General features: G+C 46.6%; 1 protein-coding gene across 1 annotated transcript in view; it reads right to left on the bottom strand.

Moving 5' to 3' along the window:
* The window catches only part of RGS9 (regulator of G protein signaling 9), a 66,074-nt gene that overhangs the window by 22,444 nt on the left and 22,364 nt on the right, over positions 1-21,266 (bottom strand). The window contains exons 8-11 of the mRNA XM_004374194.2: positions 20,824-20,905; positions 12,247-12,309; positions 1,596-1,625; positions 467-528 (exon numbers count right to left, since the gene is read on the bottom strand). Coding sequence (XP_004374251.1) covers positions 467-528; positions 1,596-1,625; positions 12,247-12,309; positions 20,824-20,905 — 237 coding nt within the window. The remainder of the gene's footprint in view (positions 1-466; positions 529-1,595; positions 1,626-12,246; positions 12,310-20,823; positions 20,906-21,266) is intronic.

Raw genomic sequence — 21,266 nt, 5'->3', positions numbered from 1 at the left:
TAGAAGTTCAATATATCAAACGTAGATTTCCAGTTTCTTCTAATTGGCATTTAAATCGAAGATGAACAATAGACATTTAACAGTACACTAAGCAGTAAACATAACTCATATATCCCTAATAAATCAGAATGGTTAATGATAGGAACCAAGTCTATCTTGGATCCATGTAGGTTCCAATCTATGGACTCTCAATTCTTCCCACCTTCCCCATCCACATAAAAGTAAACTCCAAGGAAGATGACAGAACTTGTCAAGAACCTCACCCACCCCTGATTTTGTTGAACCCAAGATGAGATCTGAAGATTTATTCTGAGGGAAGATCTAGAAACTAAGTACATAAGAGACTGGTTTTGCTTTTAAGATCTTAAGTCAGTCCGTGACTCGTCAAGTTTGCATTAAAGGAGAAGGTCTCCTCTTGCTTAGTTATTGCTCAAACCTCAGCATTACCAACAAATCAGGGACATACCCTCCAAGAGACACCGAAGACTTCACCGTGGACCTCATCAAGGCCTGTTGGTAATACATGATCTGGAAGAGACACAGTTGTTAGAAGATGTCCAACTCCCCCACCCCGAGTGTCCCTGACACTGATATTTACATATGGACTCCAAAATTAGGGCCATTTCTCCATCACAACACTCCATTCCATCTTCTCAAGCCAGGCTCCTTAGTACCAACAGAGCTCATGTCCACTGTAGGCAGGTGACCGCAAACTCCAAATTAGTGGCCTCCTTAACCCATCATGTGATGGTCTGGGAAAGACACTAGCTGAAAACAAATGTTCTAATGAGCTTTAAGGAGTCCCTGGGTGGTCAATGGTTAACATGCTTGGCTGCTAACCCAAATACGGGAGGTTCGAATCCATCCAGAGACACCTTGGAAGAAAGGCCTGGTGATCTAGTTCTGAAAAATCAGCCATTGAAAACCCTATGGAGCACAGTTCTACTCTGACACACATGGGTTCAGAATCAACTTGACAACAACTGGCAAAAAATGAGCATTGAACCAAGACATCGGGGCAAAGGTTCGACTTTTCCCTCACGTGCCTGTGGTTGATGGAAGAAGAGTGGGCCCCACCACAGGCGACATTATCGGTCTTCCTGGTTCTGCAGCTTCTGCAAGAGTAAGCCATCCCCCTCCTCCACCACTTTCTTCCCAGGTCACATACCCACTGACATATCCCATCTCTACTATGCACACTCCCCAGGGTTCTATCTTAGCCCTCAAACCTAAGATGTGCCCAAACAGGTCATTTGCTCCCCTGGACAGACTTTTCGAGGCCCTGTAGTTGTAGGAGCAGGGGCCAGAGTGGGAATGGGACACGCTGCAGCAATCATGCCCACGTCCCCCTCTGATCTGTGTCTCGTCGGGGTGCTTCCCGATGGTGCTTCCTGCCCTGGGTCTCAGCATCAGCCCCGTTCAGATCTTACAAAGGTGGTTTGTCATTCTGTGCTGTCCATCAGTTTGGAAACAACTGTTTGAACATTTCACAAGGCTTCCGTTTCCTTCAAGAGTGCAGAGTATCCAGCCAAAGTCTATATAATTTGTTAGCAGATTTCCAATCAAACTTAGCTGGAATTTGGGAGACTAATTACCTCTTTTTTCACAGCTGTGATCGTTTGTTTCTGTAAAACAAAGAAGCAAAAACCATTAAACAGTTTTCATTGAATCACTACAGTTCAAATATCCATTTGAAAAACAAAAATCCTTCCCCATGAGAATACTGTCCGTCTTTTCCTACTTAAAAGGCAAGATTTCCCTTCACTGCTACCACCTCCACCCTTTTCTGCCAAACCAATGGAAAATGATATGAACTCAGAGATTTGGTGAGGGAAACCACACTGATTATTTGTTCCCATTTTCGGCTAACATAAGGCACTGCGTTAGCAGACGCGGAGCCCCGGCGGCACAACAGTTAAGAGCTTGGCAACTAAACAAAAGGTCGGCAGTTCGAATCCACCTGCCGCTCCTTGGAAACCCTATGGGGCAGTTCTACTCTATCCTATAGCGTCACTATGAGTCAGCATCGACCTGATGACGATGGGTTTAGCAGATACACATTTCAGGTAGAAAAGAATCCTGTGTCCAGAGCGGACTTGTATTCAAGCCCATAACTTCACACTGCTCTCCTAAAAGTCAAGAAGAATTAAAGACTAAGTTTGGGGTTGGTTCCACTTGACCGTAGCGCCTATAGAACTATCTTAAATGGAATGAGAGATGAAGATAGGGAAACTAGCGTGAAGCTTGAGTGTCTGCTTCTTCTCTCACAGGGGAGAGCTATGAATGAATGAATGGTGAGATTCATTCCTCAGGTATTTATAACAACTTGACTAATACCACAAGTTGAAAGAAAAAGCTACGTTGCCAAAAATGAAGTACACGATTAAAAAACTCAAGGCCAGCATCAGCTTCCAGCTGAGTCCCGGGGCTGAGCTGCAATGTGGAAGGTCAAGTTTATGCTGGGGATGGGCGGCAGAGTGCTCTCTCTCTCTGAACCCTTGGAGCTATGGCAGAGAAAGGATAGCTCCAAGAGGGACCAAGTTTAGGCTCTTAGAAGCTCCTGGCAGATCTGTCTTCTACTAAAATACATAGATCTACAATCCAAGAGGGACGCACTTCTTGGCATCACTTTTCTGCTCTGTGCAGCTCTTTGAGGTCAGGCACTGTGGTGATTCCAGTCTCAGTTCTCTTAGGTTTCGTTGTGTCCAGGGGCTACTTTGTGCTGACTCTTATACTCCGAACTGAGTATCTTAATTCCTGAGTGCTAACATCCACATGAGGAGTCCCTAGGTGGAACAATGATTAACATGCTTGGCTGCTAACCAAAAGGTTGGTGGTCAAGTCTATCCAGAGGTACCTCAGAAGAAAAGCCTGGTGATCTACTTCTGAAAAATCATCTATTGAAAACTCGATGGAGCACAGTTCTCCTCTGACACCCATGGGGTCGCTGTGAGTCGGAATCGACTTGATGGCAACTAGTTGGTCTGGTTAGTTGGAATATTCAGGCTACTTAATGCAACCAAGTGTTCACTTGGAATAGAGTCAGAAGCTTGAGGTGGACACTCACTACTTCCCTTAGCCCGTTAGGAAAATAAGCATTGGCCCATGTCCATTGACAAGAAATAAAGGAGAGACCAATCTGAAACGTCACGTTCTCACCTCTCCCTTCTGATCCACACACGAGCTCATTTTGCTTCATTGGATTGCTTTTACGTAATTGCTTTTCACAGGAAATCTTTTTCTGAAGGGTCCGGGGTGGGGTTAGTAGGGAGAGTTATCTCCGAAAGGTAAAGCTCAGATAGGCCTCCCTGTTTTGGTCTGTCACATACCCTGACTTCCTCTGCAGCACTTATCATGACTGTAATTATATATTTATTACGGTTAAATATATAATTTGACTCTTTGTATAATGTATGTGTCACCCACTAGGCATCTTTTAGGGCAGGGAAACTGTGTCTATCTTGTTGGCTTCTGTATTCCCTAGCGTAGCACCTCGTGCAGATATAGATACTTCAATAAATATTCAATAAATAATGACTGTGCTTGGAAGCCTAGAAAAATGGAGATGTTTTCTAAGCTTATTAGAGCATTTTTCCATTTAAAAAACTGAAAACACTACCGAAATGAGTCAAATATTTTGGCAACCACATTGATTATTTGTTCCAGTTCTCTCCCAACATAAGGCACTGCTTTAGCAGACACGTGTCAGGTAGAAAAGGATCCTGGGACCAGAGTGGATTTGCATTCAAATCTAATATAAGTAGATCCTTCTCTTAGAGTCGTGCCGGAGTAGATGATTCAGAACAGCATCTACTGGTCTGTGCCCTCTGCTCAAAGGGGAAGCTGGATTTTTTGCACGATAATAACTGCCTAGAACTCACCCAGGGGCTTCTCGGGAGAAAGACCAGGCCATCTGCTCCCCTAAAGATTACAGCCTAGAAAACCCTATAGGGGCAGTTCTACTCTGTCACATGGGGTCCAAATGAGTTGAAATTAACTTGACGGCACCCGACAACAACTAGTAGGAGTCCCTGGATGGCACAAATGGTTAAGTGCTGGACTACTAACCAAAAGATTGGTGGTTCAAATCCACCCAGAGCTACCTCAGAAGAAAAGCCTAGCAAACTGCTTCTGAAAGGTCACAGCCTTGAAAACCCTATGGAGCAGTTCTACTCCACACACATGGGGTCACCATGAGTCAGAACGACTGGACAGCAAATAATACTAAGCAATTTACACCTCTTTCAGTGGTTTTCCAAGGCTGTAAATCTCTACGAAGCAGACTGCCACATCTTTCTCCCGAGGAGCTGCTGGTGGTTTCAAACCACTGCCCTTTCCGTTAGCAGTCGATCGCTTTTACCACTGCACCACCAGGGCACCTTGTTTCAACCTTTATAAGACTTAAAGGAGGAAGGTCTTATTATTGTGATTTCCTGCTGAGGAAACGGAGGCTCTGATAGGTTATGGGAACTTTCCCAACGTCTCCTGGTCAGGAATTGGCTAAAATCAGGATTCAAACTCAGCTCTGCTTCATTCCAGTGCCCTTGCACTTGAACGAAATGACCCTGTCTCTTTCTTTGCAAAGCTGAGGATCGATCCACGAGAAACATAAATAATTGAACCTATTCACTGTCTCCAGCCTAGCCTAGTGTTTTTACCACTTCCTTCCTTGGCCCGAAGCTGAGAATGCTGCAGGACAGAACGGCTCTGTCTGATCATTTAAAGTTCAAACAAATGGAGGGGGAGCGCCCCCATCACAAGATGCAGTGCAAACATGGGACACCCTCTAATTAACACTCACGGCAGTAAAGATGGCAATCATACCCGGGACGTGGTCAACAGCCAACATCATCAACGCCCTCTTTCAAAGTGTCCAGGACCCAAGAACAAACTTCCTGTGGGTCCCTGCCCTGTGGCTTGCATGTGTGGGGCTCCTGATTGGACAAACACAGTTGAAGTGAGTGGGACTTCTCAGTCTGTCCTGGTGCTCGCTGGGCTCCAGGGGGCGCTGTACTCACAAGTCACCATCACATTTCTACCTCTCTTGACTTCCCTTTGTTTGGCCTAGTATGTTTGCTTCTGGGGCCATTATCCCCATCTTCAGGGTTTTGTTTTTGTTTCACTTCTTTTTTTTACTTCATTTGATTTTATTACCTTTTTAAGGCCTTGCATCTGGTGTGCTTTGCTGTTTATTTTCTGATGCCCAGAATGAGTAGTGACCTTCTGGGAATCAGACCGTAATGAACTCATTCCAACAGCAGGATTCAGTTGTGCCTGCATCTTCCCCACCCCTACCTTGGATCGTCCATGTGAATTTTAGTTCTTATTACTAGTTTTTAAAACAGCTGTCCCCGGGACCAGCTTCCTCTAGACTGACATACAGGGTATGTCTCTCTTTCTAGCGGTATTTGTGTATTGGGTCAGTATGGGGAGAAGATTCTGGACTTTTCTAAAAGACAGAGAGACGATTTGATCCCTGAGGGGAAGAGTGGTTTAGGAAAGCGTAGGCTTCGAGATCAGACCAAGGTCAAAATCCTGGTTCCATCACTTATTGGCTATATGACCCTGAACAAGTTATTTAGCATCTCGAGGCCTGTTTCCACACTTATAAAAGGATAGAAAAGGGGATTAAATGAAATAATAGACGTAAGGTGTCTGGAATATAGCAGAGATTCAATATACAGTTGCTATTAATTAGGGTTAATGTACTGCTGCCGAGAACGTGCATGGTATGATTTTGACCCTAATTTCCAGACAAAATACAGGATACACATGCAATGTTTGAGACATACTTACACTAAACAATTCTTCATTATTTATCTAAAATTCAAATTTAATTGGGCATCCTGTATTTTTATTTGCTAAATCCAGCAAACCTACTACTAATATTATTATTACAAAGGCCACAACAAACATTATTTTAAAGTAAAATTATTAAAAAACACATATATATGTATACATCTATGTACATAGATGTATACTGTACACATATATAAACAATATATACATGTATAAACACACACACACCCTTCTAAGCCATTCAGAGAAAACCACTTCAAATAAACAGTTTCGTCCTGGAATTCATATGTAAGTTGCCTCCTTTCTCCACACTTGGCCCTCCTAGGGTGAAGCCCATTTCTTTATTCTTCCTCAGAGTGACACACTTTGCTACAGCAGGAAGACTCTGCTTAAGGACTCTTGGATGCTCCGAATTCTTGGAATTCTCACAGCTTATTATTTTCTGTCGTCGTGGAGTTGCTCAAATAGGGACACGTCTAGAGCTTGTTTACACAGCTCTGTGGCCATCCTGCTGGCCCCAAAACTCGGATGGAGGCTAGCTGCAGGCAGACGTTGAGACAGGGCAGGAAAGATCAGGGATGATTGCGGGGGTCATGGCCCTGAGGGGCCCTGGGGCCACTGCCAGACAGACAGACAGGAGGGCAGGAGCCCAGGGAAGGGATAAAGCAAGGACTCTGCGGCCAGGTGCCAGGCAGGAATCTGCACGAATCAACAGAGGTGGAAGATGGGGCCAAGCATCAGAATGAAGCCCAGGTGGGAGAACCTAGAGGAGTCAGCCGCCCAGGCACTGAGGGCAGAGAGAGGGTCAAAAGTCAGAAACCAGGAAATCCAGAAACTCAAGTGGTTAATACAAAGCAGACAGGTGAGAGGTACCTGTCCACGGGGACAAGAGCCCTGAGATTATGATCACCTGAAGGAAGTACCTGGCCTACCGGGTACTTCTTCCAGACTAGGAGGGCTACGTAATTTGCAGGACCCAGTGCAAAATGAAGGCGTCCTGATGGCACAATGGTTAAGCACTAGGCTTCTAACCAAACAGTTGGCAGTTCGAACCCATGGAGCAGCTCCACAAGAAAAAGACCTGGCTACCTGCTTCCGTAAAGATTACAGCCTAGAAAACCCTATGGGGCAGTTCTACTCTGTCACACGGGGTCACTATGAGTTAGAATCGACTCAAGGGCACCTAAGAACAACAATAGCATTGCAAAATGAAAATGCAAGGCTCCTTGTTCAAAAAAGTATTAAGAATTTTAAGGTGGTGAGAGCAGAGCATTAAACCAGGCATGGAACTCTTCGAGCGTAGGGGCCTGAGGATGGCTCAGGTCACATGCTGTGAAAGCTGGCCCTGGATGGACGACCTAGGGGCTTGGTGGGTGGGGAGGAGAGGGGTCATGGTGTATCACGGAAGAGCATGAGCTATAGATCTGGAAAGTCCCAGGTTTGTTTCCTGGTGGGCCACCTTGGACAACTGCTAAATCTGTTTTGGTTTTGTTATGTGAAAAATGGAAATGATATCACCTGGCTTACGAAGCGGCTGTGATGACTTAATGAAATCCAGCAAAGCTTCTAAAAGTCACGCAACGGACGTTAGCAAACATCAGTCAGGACACAGAGTGGGCTTGCGCACCCAGCAGCTGAGGTTCCAGGCCCGGCTTTATGCTTCCGCCCTGTGTGCCTCCTCTCCTGGCCTGTTTCCTCAACCATAAAACAACGCTCTTGGCTTCATCAGGTTGTTGTGGGGCTTAGCTGAGCTGTTGCTGGGTGTGAAGCACTCAGCTCTGTGCCTGGCACACAGCAAGCTTTCAGCAAACGTCGGACATTAGAGTCGTCCCTGCCCCCAGCCGGCTCCGGTCACACAGGAGCCACAAGAAGGAAACAGCTTGCCCCCTACTGGTGGGAGTCTATGGGCGGGGGAGCTTTTGCTCATTGAGAGGTCCCTGGAGGGGTGCAAAAGGTTAACACTCTCAGCTGCTAAAGGCTGGAGGTTCAAGTCCACCCAGAGGTGCCTCAGAACAAAGGGCTGGCAATCTACTTTGAAAAAATCAGCCGTCGAAACTCTACGGAGCACAGTTTCATTCTGACACACATGGGGTCGCCATAGGTCGGAGTCACCCCAATGGCAATGGGTTGGTTTGGTTTTGCTCACTGAGAGCTCCAGGCTGAGTGCTCTGCAGAGCATGGTATTTAATACTGTGGAGCAACATTGCTGACTTTTACCCACAGACCAGTGTGCACGCTAGTGTAAACTGTGCTGTTCCCAGCAGCTCTTTACTGGACTAGCAGAGAGGTTGAGTTTGGTCTGTATCTTCCTTCCCTGGTCTCCAACCAAGGTAGGAATATGAGAAGTATGTTGTTATTGTGTGCCATTGAGTTGATTCCAACTCATAGCGACCCTACTGAGCAGAATTACCCCATAGGGTTTCCAAGGCTGTAAACTTTACGGCAGCAGATCACCAGGTCTTTTCTCCTGCGGAGCAGCTGGTGGGTGTGAACCACATATCTTTCAGTTAGCAGCCAAGCGCTTAACCATTGTGCCACCAGGGCTCCTTATGAGAAGATACAAGGAAAGAAAACTGTCTAGGTACAGCCCCCAAAATGGGGTCTACAGGTTAATTATCGTTCCCTCAGGAGATGGGGACGGTTATAATAACAATACTGCTATTTGTGTAGAGTCTACATGTCCCATGCCATTCTGGACACTTCCCATAAGTGACCTCGTTTAGTCCTCTGAGGAAGGGATTATTATTATTTCCATTTTACAGGTGAGAAACTGCAACTTTGAATGGCTCCAGAGCTTGCCCAGCATCACACAGCCAATGAGTGCCAGAACTGGGACTCACCTGGATGCTAAAGTTCTTTGCAGAACACTGCAGGGCCCCGTTTCATTAAGAGACAACAATACCCCTGTCCTGAGCAGCCCCTGCCTTCATCACTTCCTGACCACCGCTGCCCACGCCACTGCCCACACCCAGGCAGTGCCTACCCTCCGCTCAGCCTGTCCTCTGCAGGGTCAACTTCTCTCTGGAATAAAGGGAAGGTGGAAGGCTGTGCATGCTTGGCACCCCGTAAGCCTCAAGGTGCCCAAAGGAGAGAAGCCATGTTCTGGGGTGTGGCCCTAGCCACGGCCATTCCTCCCAGGGCTGAGCAGCCACGTGGACCAGCGCCATCAGCCTGAGGAAGCGGGCCGCCTAACGGCCTTCTTTCTTACACTTGAAGCCAGTTGCCATGGAGTCAACTCCAACTCATGGTGACCCCATATGTGTCAGAGTAGAACTGTGCTCTATAGGGTTTTCAATGGCTGATTTTTTGGAATTCGATCACCAGGTCTTTCTTCCAAGGCACCTCTGGGTGGATTGAAACTCCAAACCTTTGATTAACAGCCGAGGGCTTAACTGTTTGCACCACCCAGGGACTCCTCTTATACTTCAGTGGTGTTTATTTCTTTTGGGCTATTTGCTTCCATTTAAGCAAAACAGGTTTTTTTGGTTTTTTTAAGATTTTACTAATTCTCAGAAATGACCTCTTTCTCCAAACCAGCTCTTGTACCGGGAGTTCTTTTCTCTGCACTGAAACAGAAATCTGAAACCTCTGCACTCCTAAGACCTCACGGGGACTGCGTTTCCACGACCCTCTCCTCTCAGGGCAGAGAAGCGTGGAAAAACAGGACACCAGAGCGCTGACACTCAGCCAAATGGCGGGAAATGTTGCAGACAGATGAAGCACAGCACCAGTCTCCGTTTCCCTGAACAGCAGAGCGGACAGACAAGCTGGGGCTGGCCTAGGGGAGGGCACAGGAAGGGCCCCGCTTGAATGAGAATTACGGCTCTTTATTCTTCTTAAGCCTCCACAGCAGCCAGAGTACCCAGACAGGAGAAAGAGAGCTGGTGGAAGGGAGAGAGAGAGAGAGTATAAGTGAAGACAACGAGCAAACAAAACCAAAAGCACAGACGCCGTCAAACATCACGGGGTGAGGCATCGCTCAGGCAGCACACAGGGGGGTCTGTGTACTCTGACCCCGCGCTGAGATTGGTGCCCGCATCCGGCAAGAAACTGCTTCTGTTCTGAAAGCCAGAGGCACGCTCCCCTCAGCCTGACCGCCAGTGGGCAGGAAGGAACTTCCTCAGGGAGGAGGGCTGTCTCCCTGGGTCGCTTTACGCTCACTCCCGGGATGGAGCAGCTCTGTTCCCCAACTGACCTCCTCAGAGCTGAAGGTAAAGGAGCACCCCTCACCTCCACCCCCACCATACACACACACCCCAAACAAGCTCACACACACACTCACACACCCCCACACACTCAAACCCTCACACACACTCACCCACACACTCTCATACATACATTCACCCGTTCACACACACACTCACCCACACCCCACACTCACTCACATACACTCACCCACACACTCTCATACATACACACATTCACCTGCTCAGACACACACTCACACACATCTCACACTCAAACACACTCAAACACACACACACATACACATTCACACACACCACACACACACTCATACCACATACTCTCAACCACTCACACATTCATATGCTCACACATTCTCTCACGCTTACTGTCACACACGCTCTCATATACTCACACACACCCCAACACACACTCACACACAATCGTACACTCTCATACACTCACACACTCACATACAATCTCACAAGCAAATCCTGGCTGGCCTCCCAAGAGAAGCGCTTGGTTCTCAGATGACACGCCCTTCATCAAACCTCTCTCAGGTCAGGTCAGGGTGGGTGAGAGGCTTTCTGCCTCCTCCCTCCCCCTCCTCCACCTCAGAGAGGTTTCCAGAGCTGCCAGTTACCCATAAAAAAGCAAATCTTCCACCTGGGTTCAGTATTTTACTTGATGATTCTGTTTCCATGGCAACCAAGCCTACAAGGCCCCAGCAATTATTATCTGACAAGGGGAAAGTGGAAAAGGCTGCCGTGGGCTGAGAGCTGGGCGTGTATTGGAACACGGTCACTCTGAGCTGTAAGGGGGCCTAATGATGCCTATGGGTGACACCCTCTGGAGGCTCGAAGTCCCTCTCCTCAGGGCCTCTCTCCCTAAACCGGGGCCTCTGTCACACACAGGTGGGGTTTCCCCCACAGCCTCCTGAGTTCCAGATCCCAGGTGGCAGAAGTACCCTGCCACAGAGCTGCCTGGCACCTTTGTCCTGCCCGTTTCTCTTCCCCTTTCGACTTCCTTCTTCCTGCCTTCCTACTCATCCCTCTTAGCCCCCACTCAGGCCTTAAGGAACTGCCAGGCCTTAGAGACGACACACAAGGCCGACAAGGTTACTGACCCCTGGCTGCCCCAGATCAAACCATCTCATGGATTTTAGGCTGGTTTATAATGTTTATGGCTGCTAACCAAAAGGTTGGCGGTTCAAGTCCACCCAGAGGCACCTCAAAAGAAAGGCTGGGCAATCTATTTCTGAAAAACCAGCCGTTGAAAACCCTATGGAGGACAGTTATACTGCGACAAGCATGGAGTCGCCATCGCTCGGAGTCGACGCGACGGCAACTGGTTGGTTGGTTACTTGTACCCGTGGTTCTCAACCAGGGTAATTTTGCCTCTCAGGGGACATTGGCAATGTCTGAAGACGTTGTTGATTGTCAGAACTCAGGGAGGTAGCGAGAGGAAGGCACAGAGCTATCGGCATCTAGTAGATAGAGGCCAGAGATGCTGCTAAACATTCTACAGTGCACAGAACAGCCCCTTCCCCCTACAAGGAATATCCAGCCCAGAATGTCAGTTGTGCGAAGACTGGAAACCCTGACTGGATGCTCACTGTTTCAACAGCTTGTGAACTGCATTTCTTTAAATTAAAAAAGAAAAAAAGGGTAGGAAATTGACCACCCGTCAAGAAAGGTGGTTGACTTGGGGAAACAAAAACAAAAAGTTCAGGAGAATTTTTGCAAAGACAAGTGAGGAATTAACTCGCTGGGATCCCAAAGTATGACATGTCATAGGATCAAGGTTTCAGTCCAAAGGTGGTGGGCCAGGGGTTTGAAACATGGGCCCTATAGTCTTCTGGAAGTCAGGGGGCCTGGCTGACATTGTGAGCAAAATGTCTGTACATCTTTGGGTGGAATCCCGAAGTCATCAGATTTTCAAAGGGGAAAGTGACTCAGAAAAGTTTGAAAACCAATGATTAGGTCTCATTTGCTCAGACCCGCATCTACATTCTCTGCCTCCCTCCAATTATAGCCTCTCTGTACCCAAGACTCTTCCATGGCCTCTCCCTTCCCCGGACCCTGGTATCGCAGAGCCCAGAGCCCTCCTCTCTTTGTCAGTCTCAAAGGGGAGATACAGGTGCCCCAACAGACACGAAGAGATGTATGGACACATTTCCAGCCTCAGAACCTGACTTGGGGTCTGCCCAAAGTACACAGCTTCCACCAAGCACCTCTGAGTGCAGAGACGTACCTGGTTTACCTTAACTTCATCTGGATTGGTCACTCGGTTCAGGCCGTAGTCCAGCACATTGTTCACTCCTGGCTGAATGGAATAAAGACAGCATAAGGACCACGACTGGAAGAGTGTCTAGTTGCTGATTAACTTTAGGTCCTGGCCAAGCTGTCATTTGTGAAGCTGAGCTGAGAAAGCTTGGTGCCGAGCCCGTAGGGAGTTAAGACAGTGTGTAAGACCCACCAGGTGAGCTGGAGAGGTCCGTGGGGGTTATTCTGTCACCATGGCATAGTGGTGATGGACCTAACAAAGTGGGATGGTCAAATGATGGATGGATGGATGGGCGAGTGGGTGGGTGGATAGATGAGTGGATGGGTGAACGGGTGGGTGGGTAGGTGGGAGGGTGGATGGATGGGTGGATGAGTGGATCTGTGGGAGGGTGGAAGGGCGGGAGAGTGGGTAGGTGGATGGGTGGGTGGATGGATGGATGGATGGATAGATGGCATTTATAGCACCAAACATAGTGTGATGAATGGATGGATGGAAGGGTGGATAGATGAATGAGTGGAAGGATGGATGGATGGATGGAAGGATGAATAACCCTCAAGCTCAATAAGAGTTCACTGGCATTGGTACATGGGATTTCCAACTCCTTCCCCATCCTACTTGGCTTCTGTCCTTGGCAGGGCGGGGAAGCAGAGGTAAGTGACGTAACTGTGCAGTGCTTTGGGAGAGTCTCTGTTTCAGTCAGCACCTCCGGGTTCCAATCCTGGCTCTGCCACTTCCCATCTGTGCAAAAGATCTTGGGAAGCCTCTTCTTTCTGTATTCACTACTCCTTCTGTGAAACAGAGACGGCCCCTCCCATCTGGCAGGTTATTGTGAGGATTTAATGAGATGGGCTATGAATCTCTCTACACTGGGTAGTTATTACAGAGCAAGGGGAGTGTGCTCATTTTGAGATTCTGTATATAAAAGGCCTGGCCCAAAGTGGGGTCAGCCATCTTTGTCAGTTCCCTTCTCCATCGGGCAGCCCAACTCTCCAGCCGATCTTGCTCGGTCTCTCTCAACTCCTTGTGGCCAGAAATTTGAGTCTTTCACTTTGCTTCATGCTGGTTTGGTGCCAGGCACCCATCAAATGCTCAACAATACATGCTGTTAACCAGGCTGGCTACCCTGGAGCAGAGAATGGGGGAAGGGGGGATGAGCAACTCAGCATTCTCCCCATCAGATTCAGCCTCATCAATAGGGTCAGACACCTTTTTAGCTAGCTCCAATGTAGGGTTGTCAGATAACAATGAATATTTTTACATATAATTTTATATAAAATATGTTTTATATAACAATGAATAATTTATATATAATTTTATATGTTCTATAAAATATATGTTTTATATATAATAATTTTTAGTATAAATGTATAATAAGTGTACAAATATTGGAACACAAATTATTTACTGTTTATATAAAAGTCAAGTTTAACAGGGTGTCCTGCATTCTTATTTGCTAAATCTCGCAATCCTAGCTCCCTAGGCTACCATGAGGGTAAATGCTGGGCATAAACCTATTCAGGCAAGACAGAAAAGAAGGAGATAGAAAATGGGTGGTGAGGAGGACAAGGAAAGGGAAAGGCCATTCTTGCCCTGTTGTTAGATGCTTTCAAGTCGGTTCTGACTCATAGAGACACTGTGTACAACAGAACAAAACACTGCCCAGTCCTGCGCCATCCTCACAGTCATTGCTATGTTTGAGCTCGTTGTTGCAGCCACTGTGTCCATCCACCTTGTGGAGTGTCTTCCTCTTTTTCGTTGACTCTCCACTTTACCAAGTATGATGTCCTTCTCCAGGGACTGGTCCCTCCTGATAACATGTCCAAAGTATGAGAGATGAAGTCTCGCCAGCCTTGATTCTAAGCAAGTACATTTTAGCTGTACTCTTCCAAGACAGATTTGTTCTTTCTTCTGGCAGTCCATGGTATATTCAATACTCTTCACCAACACCACAATTCAAAGGTGTCATTCTTCTTTGGTCTTCCTTATTCATTGTCTAGCTTTCACTTGCTTATGAGACAATTGAAAACACCATGGCTTGGGTCAGGCACACAGTAGTCCTCAAAGTGACATCTTTGCTTTTTAACACTTTACAGAGGTCTTTTGCAGCAGATTTGCCCAATGCAATGGGTCGTTTGTTTTCTTGACTGCTGCTTCCATGGATGTTGATTGTGGATCCAAGTAAAATGAAATCCTGGACAACTTTAATCTTTTCTCCATTTGTCATGATGTTGCTGATTGGTCCAGTTGTGAGGATTTTTGTTTTCTTTATGTTGAGACGTAATCCATACTGAAGGCTGTGGTCTTTGATCTTCATCAGTAACTGCTTCAAGTCCTCTTCACTTTCAGCAAGTAAGATTGTGTCATCTGCATATCGCGGGCTGTCAGTGAGTCTTCCTCCAGTCCTGATGCCACAATCTTCTTCATATAGTCCAGTTTATCAGATTATTTGCTCAGAATACAGATTGAGTAAGTATGGTGAAAGGATACAACCCTGACACACACTTTTCCTAATTTTAAACCATGCCGTATCTGCTTGTTCTGTTCAAACAACTGCCTCTTGGTCTATGTACAGGTTCCTCATGAGCACAACTAAGTGTTCTGGAATTCCCATTCTTCACAATGTTATTAATAATTTGTTATAATCCACACAGTCGAATGCCTTTGCATAGTCAATAAAACACAGGTAATCATCTTTCTGGTATTCTCTGCATTCAGGCAAGATCCATCTAACATCAGCAATAATATCCCTCATTCCACGTCCTCTTCTGAATCTGGCCTGAATTTCTGGTAGTTCCCTGTCGATGTACTGCCGTAACCATTTTTGAATGATCTTCAGCAAAATTTTACTTGTGTGTGATATTAATGATATTGTTCAATAATTTCTGCATTCTGTTAGATCACCTTTCTTTAGAATGGGCACAAATACGGATCTCTTCCAGTTGGTTGGCCAGGTAGGTGTCTTCCAAATTTCTTGGCATAGATGAGTGAGTGCTTGCATCGGTTTGTTGAAACATCTCAATTGGTATTCCGTCAATTCTTGGAGCCTTGTTTTTCACCAAAGCCTTCAGGACAGCTTGGACTTTTTCCTTCAATACCATCAGTTCTTGATCATATGCACCTCCTGAAATGGTTGAACGTCAACCAGTTCTTTTTGGTGCAGTGACTCTGTGTATTCCTTTCATCTTCTTTTGATGCTTTCTGCATCGTTCAATATTTTGCCCATAAACTAAAAAAAAAAAAAAAACCCATTGCCATTGAGTTGATTCCTACTCATAGTGACCTTACAGGACAGAGTAGAACTGCCCCATAGGATTTCTAAGGAGCGGCTGGTGGATTCGAACTGCCAACCATTTGGTTAGCAGCCGTAGTTCTTAACCACTATGCCACCACAGAATTCTTTAATATTGCAATTTGAGGCTTGAATATTTTCTTCAGTTCTTTCAGCTTGAGAAATGCTGAGTGTGTTCTTCCCTTTTGGTTTTCTAACTCCAGTTCTTTGCACATTTCATTATAATTCTTTACTTTGTCTTCTCAAGCTGCCCTTTGATTGTCCAATTCAAAATGGCCAATACCTAGATGGTGGCCGGCTACCACCACTGACTGCTCTGACCGGGATCACAACAGAGGGTCCTGGACAGAGCTGGAGAAAAAATGTAGAACAAAATTCTAACTCACAAAAAAGACCAGACTTACTGGCCTGACAGAGACTGGAGAAACCCTGAGAGTATGGCCCCTGGACATCATTTTAGCTCAGTAATGAAGTCAGTCCCGAGGGGTTCTCCATTCAGCCAAAGATTAGACAGCCCCATAAAACAAAAGGGGACTAATGGGGCACAACAGTCCAGGAACAAGGACTAGAAGGCAGGAGGGGACAGGAAAGCTGGTAATAGGGAACCCAAGGTTGAGAAGGGACAGTGTTGACATGTCGTGGGGTGTTAACCATTGTCATAAAACAATATGTGTATTAACTGTTTAATGAGAAACTATTTGTTCTTTAAACCTTCATCTAAAGTACAATAAAAAAAAAAAAAAAAAAGGCCAACACCAGTCCATTTCAGTTCACGAATGCCTAGGATATCGATCTTTATGCATTCCATATCATTTTTGACAACTTTCAATTTTCTCAGATTCATACTTTGTACACTCCACATTCCAATTATTAATGGATGTTTGCAGCTGTTTCTTCTCATTTTGAGTCGTGCCACACCAACAAATGAAGATCCCACCTCATTAAGGTCAATTCTACGTTGAGGAGGCAGCTCTTCCTCAGTCGTCTTTTGAGTGCCTTCCAACCTGACAGGCTCATCTTCCAGCACTATATCAGACAATGTTCTGCTGCTATTCATAAGGTTTTCACTTGCCAATTTTTTTTTTAGAAGTAGATCACCAGGACCTTCTTCCTAGTTTGTCTCAGTCTGGAAGCTCTGCTGAAACCTGTCCACCACAGATGACACTGCTGGTATTTGAAATGCTGGTGGCATAGCTTCCAGCATCACAGCAACATGCAAGCCACCACAGTACAACAAACTGACAGATGAGTGGTGGATTCTTGCCCTAGCCCTTGCCTATTTATTATTTGGCGCTTTTTATGTGCTGGACATTGTGCTCAGCCGTGGGAAGCCCCTGGTGAATGATATAAGACCCTGCTCTCAAGGAACTTCCTGTCTTGTGGGGGAGACAGCCACTTGGCAATTAATCACACAAATGAACTGCAGTTGTGACAAGTGCTATGAGGGGACAGTACAGAGGTCCAAGCCAGTCCTCAATGGAGTCTAACTTAGCATAGAGAAGTGTGGTCATCTCAAATCAGTGTTTTTGCCTAAGGTGGGTTCTAGGGGCTGCTCCTCCATCTTGTACAGAGAAATATCCCCAGGTGACACACACACACACATACACACACACGCACACACACTCTGTCTGGTAATTTATGGTAATTTGGGTTCAGAGCTCCTTGAGGTGAGAAGGGGACCATGAGTGGGTCTTCCTCATACAGCAGCAACACTTCAGGCTTTGGAGTCAGACAGACTTGGATTCATATCCTAGCACCAGGCCAGCTACTGTCCCCTCTCTCAACCTTAATTTCCCCATCTGAATAATGGGGATGATGGTACTCCTCCTTCACAGGGTCATGGCCAGGTTCAAATGAGATCATCCATGTCAAGAGCACAGGCACATAGTAAGTGCTCAATAACTTCTAGCTGCTATTTTATTCCCAGCCCCTAACTCCTGACCTAGCTCAACAAATGTTTCGTGGATTAATGAACTAGACCAGTGAACAAGTAAGTTGATTCAATAGCTATGGACTGAGTCTCAACACCGCAACAGTTGGTGACAGTCCACATATTGGCTGCTTCACACTCCCCAGTGCCAAGTGCTTTGTTTGCTTTGGCTGGCTTCTCTCCCACTCGCCTGACAGCTTGTTTGGCTCTCCTGGAGACAGTCTGACAGCCCATAAGCTCCTGGGCTTCCTGGGGTTGTCAGTCAGATTGCTCAATTCCAGGCTGAGCTACTTTTCAATAGGATGCTCTTCCAACACAGCACCTTCCACCCTACTCAGACCAACAAAAGGTTGAGAGCCTTTTATAAAAAGTCTGAGAGAACAGGATCGGGATGCACTCTGCCTCATCTTTGACTGTTGGCGTTGGTGATAGTTGCCATCAAGTTGGTTCTGATTCACAGCGACCCCATGTACAACAGAACAAAACACTGCTCGGTCCTGCGCCATCTTCACAGTCATTGGTATGCTTAAGTTCATTGTTACCGCCACTGTTAATTTTGAGTGCCTTCCAACCTAAGAGGCTTATCTTCCAGCACTATATCAGACAATGTTCCATTGTGATCCATAAGGTTTGGAAGGCTGGAAGGCACTTGAAATATACAGAGGCTGCAACAATGGACTTGAACATACTAATGATTGTGAAGATAGCTTAGGACTAGGCAGTGTTTCGTTCTGATGTGCATGGGCTTTCCATGAGCTGGGGCTAACTCAGTGGCAACTAACAACCACATATATGTCTGTGTGTGTGTCTGTCTGTGTGTCTGTCTGACTAATTTTCAGAAATAGATCACCAGGCCTCCCTTCCTAGTCTGTCTTAGTCTGGAAGCTCTGCTGAAACACTTCCACTATGGGTGACCCTGCTGGTATTTGAGTACCAGTGGTGTAGCTTCCTGCACTATAGCAACACGCAAGCTGCCACAGTACGACAAAGTGACAGACAAGTGGTGACACCTGACTACTGGTCCAGTTTTGCTTTAGGGAACCAGTAGTGAGAGAGATTAGATGTGAAGAGCAGTTTCATGTCCTAGCAGTTTTATGACTGCTTAGAGTACATCAAAGTCGGATTCTGAACTTGGTTTCCAGGTGCAATCAAAGGGGGACCAGCCACAGTTGTACCCAGGCGTTACATTTGTTAGACCACAGTGACTCATGCTATGTTCTAATAATCAACTAGGTTACAAAGAGGCCTTAAATGTACTAAGACATCACATGACATTGTGTGGGAGGCAGAAGAGTATCGTGTTTAAGGGGGAGGACTCTGCAATTGGCCGTATGTGGGTTCAATTCCTGTGTCACTTACTAGCTGTGTAACTTTGGTCAAATGATCAACATCTCTGAGCCTCCGCTTGCTTATCACTAAAACAGAGACAGGGCTACAAAGATGATATAACATAGTGAATGCAAAATGCTTAGTGCAGTGCCCAGCACATAGTAAGTTCTCAGTTCGGGTCTCTTGCAATGGTGATGATGATGATGATGATGATGATGATGATGACAATGACAATGGTGGTAGTGGAGGTACGGAGGTGGTGGAGGCAGAGGTGGTAGAGGTGGTTGAGGTGGGGGTGGGAGAGGTGGTGGTTGTGGAGGTGGTCGTGATGGAGGTGAAGATGAGACAATGGTGGTGGTGATAGTGGAGGTGATGGAGATGGTGGAGGTGGTGGTGGTGGAGACACATTGTGATGTTCATGTACCTCTGTATCGTACTGTGAGGGGCCACTCAGGCACTGGCCTGATGTGGGGGCTGAGAACTTACTCTAGGAGAACAAGGGAGAACTCAGATGATCTGTTTTTCCAGTCAGGATGGGAGCAGAGAGGGCCCTTGGCAGATCATGTGCAGAATCAGTAACTGTGACTTTGCAAGATTGCAGTCACATGGGCATTTCCACACTGCAGCGTCTCCACATGCATTATAAAAGCCATTCTCCACCCTGCAAGGAGCAGGATTCCCTCAGACATGGGTGCCACTGGTCACCGGGGATCTTGCCAAATGAGTGACCTATCCTCCCATCTCCCTTAGCCTCAGCAAGGCTCCCCTCTTCTGGAACAGATAACCAAGTACAGGACAAGCAATGTGCTGTTCCCTTCTCATACAAAGCTCTCACTCCTGAGCTACCAGTAGAGAGGCATGTACAAGCCAGTCTGTCCAGGATCCTGTGCTCAGCCACTCAGTACCCAGGGACCCATGTCAGGCATTTGCACACTGGTTTACCCAGAGGCAGAGCCCTGAAACAAAGCAAAACCAAGAAAGCTGCTTGGGCATCAACCCCAGGACTTTAACCTCAGCAACAAGGCATTCAAATAGATGCCTGGACAGATGGAACACCTAAGGGAATTGGTTTTGAATACAGAAAGAAAATAAACAGAACAGTCAAAATCTGATGGACCTGAAGTTTAAAAACCCATAAGCTCTGACACCGGGACTAGCCAGTTCACTTTCTGGCTCTGAGAATTTCAGAAGCCTGGCAAGCAAGAAACTGAAGGACGGGGAGGAGGAGGAACATTTGTTTCCAGCTCTTCCCTTTCCAGAATCCCTTTCACATCTCCCATTCCCCCTGATCAGTAGGCAGCACATGGTCTGACACAGGAGGAGACTGAGGCACCAGTGTTGACCACAGTGGGTGGCAGTCTGCACCTGGTTCTCTGTGCTGGGGAAGGAGACTTCCATTTCCCAGTGATGAGCTGGGACAAGTTATGCTCGGTCATGTGCAGCTTATTTCTCTGAGTCACTAAAAGTGCCAAAACCAGAGATGCAATGTCCTCCATGCCATGAGAAGCTTAGCACAAGCTTATTCCCTTATCTCCTCCTCCTATCTCAATTCCCGGACACTGGATCCAGGAGAGGAAAAGGAGAGGAAGCAACAGACACGAAGCGTGGCCTTGGCTATGCAGTTTCAGTTTTCTGTAGCATTTGATTTTTCTACTTTGAAGTCTGAGTTCTGGTTTTTTCTTCTTATATACCTTTTCCAAGACATGGCATGCTGGCCAATAGAAAGTCCCAGGCTTCATAATAGACAAACTCATTCGGCTCCCTCCCTTAGACAATCCCACTTACTCCTAACACCAACAGATGGGCCATGAGTAGACCCCACCCAGACAGTGTACTTCCTCTTCCAGCCAAGAGGCACTTGGATGCTAACCCAACACTGGGCGGCTCCTCCTGCTGATCCAACTCTAGCCCCAAGGGAGATGAGCTGGCAGAAGGACAGTGCGTACGGGGTAGGGGTGGAGAGGCACAAGAAGAGATGCTGAAAGTCGGGAAGGATAATACTCACAGGGCATCGGTGGACCAGCCAATATGCCTTCTCCTGGCAATCCAGGGCATACCTGTCTGCTTTGTTCCTTTCTTTTCCAGCCCTGAAAAATCAAAAGTCATATTTAAGGCCAGTGATACTTTGTGTCTTTTGGTCATTGATGGCCCCCTCCCTAATCACCTGAACCACGCTCTTCAATCTGCCCAAATAATCTGCGTTTGCCATAATAATAATAAAAACAGCAAACTCTAATGTGGCACTTAAGTGTCAGGTCCCTTCTAACTTCTTTTACTTTATGAACTCATTTAACCCTTCCAGTGACCCTTCCTCACTTCACAGAACAGGGAACAAAAGAAAAGAGAGGTTGAATTTCCCACCCAGTATCATATTGTGAGCAAGCGGTAGAAGCAGTGGTGGAGGTGGTGGAGGTGGTGGGGGTGCTGGAGGTGGTGAAGATAATGGGG

The sequence above is a fragment of the Trichechus manatus genome, unplaced genomic scaffold, assembly GCF_000243295.1.
Source record: "Trichechus manatus latirostris isolate Lorelei unplaced genomic scaffold, TriManLat1.0 scaffold00028, whole genome shotgun sequence".
NCBI lineage: Eukaryota > Metazoa > Chordata > Mammalia > Sirenia > Trichechidae > Trichechus > Trichechus manatus.
Note: the sequence above shows the minus strand (reverse complement) of the source record. Positions and strands in the feature narration are given on the sequence as shown.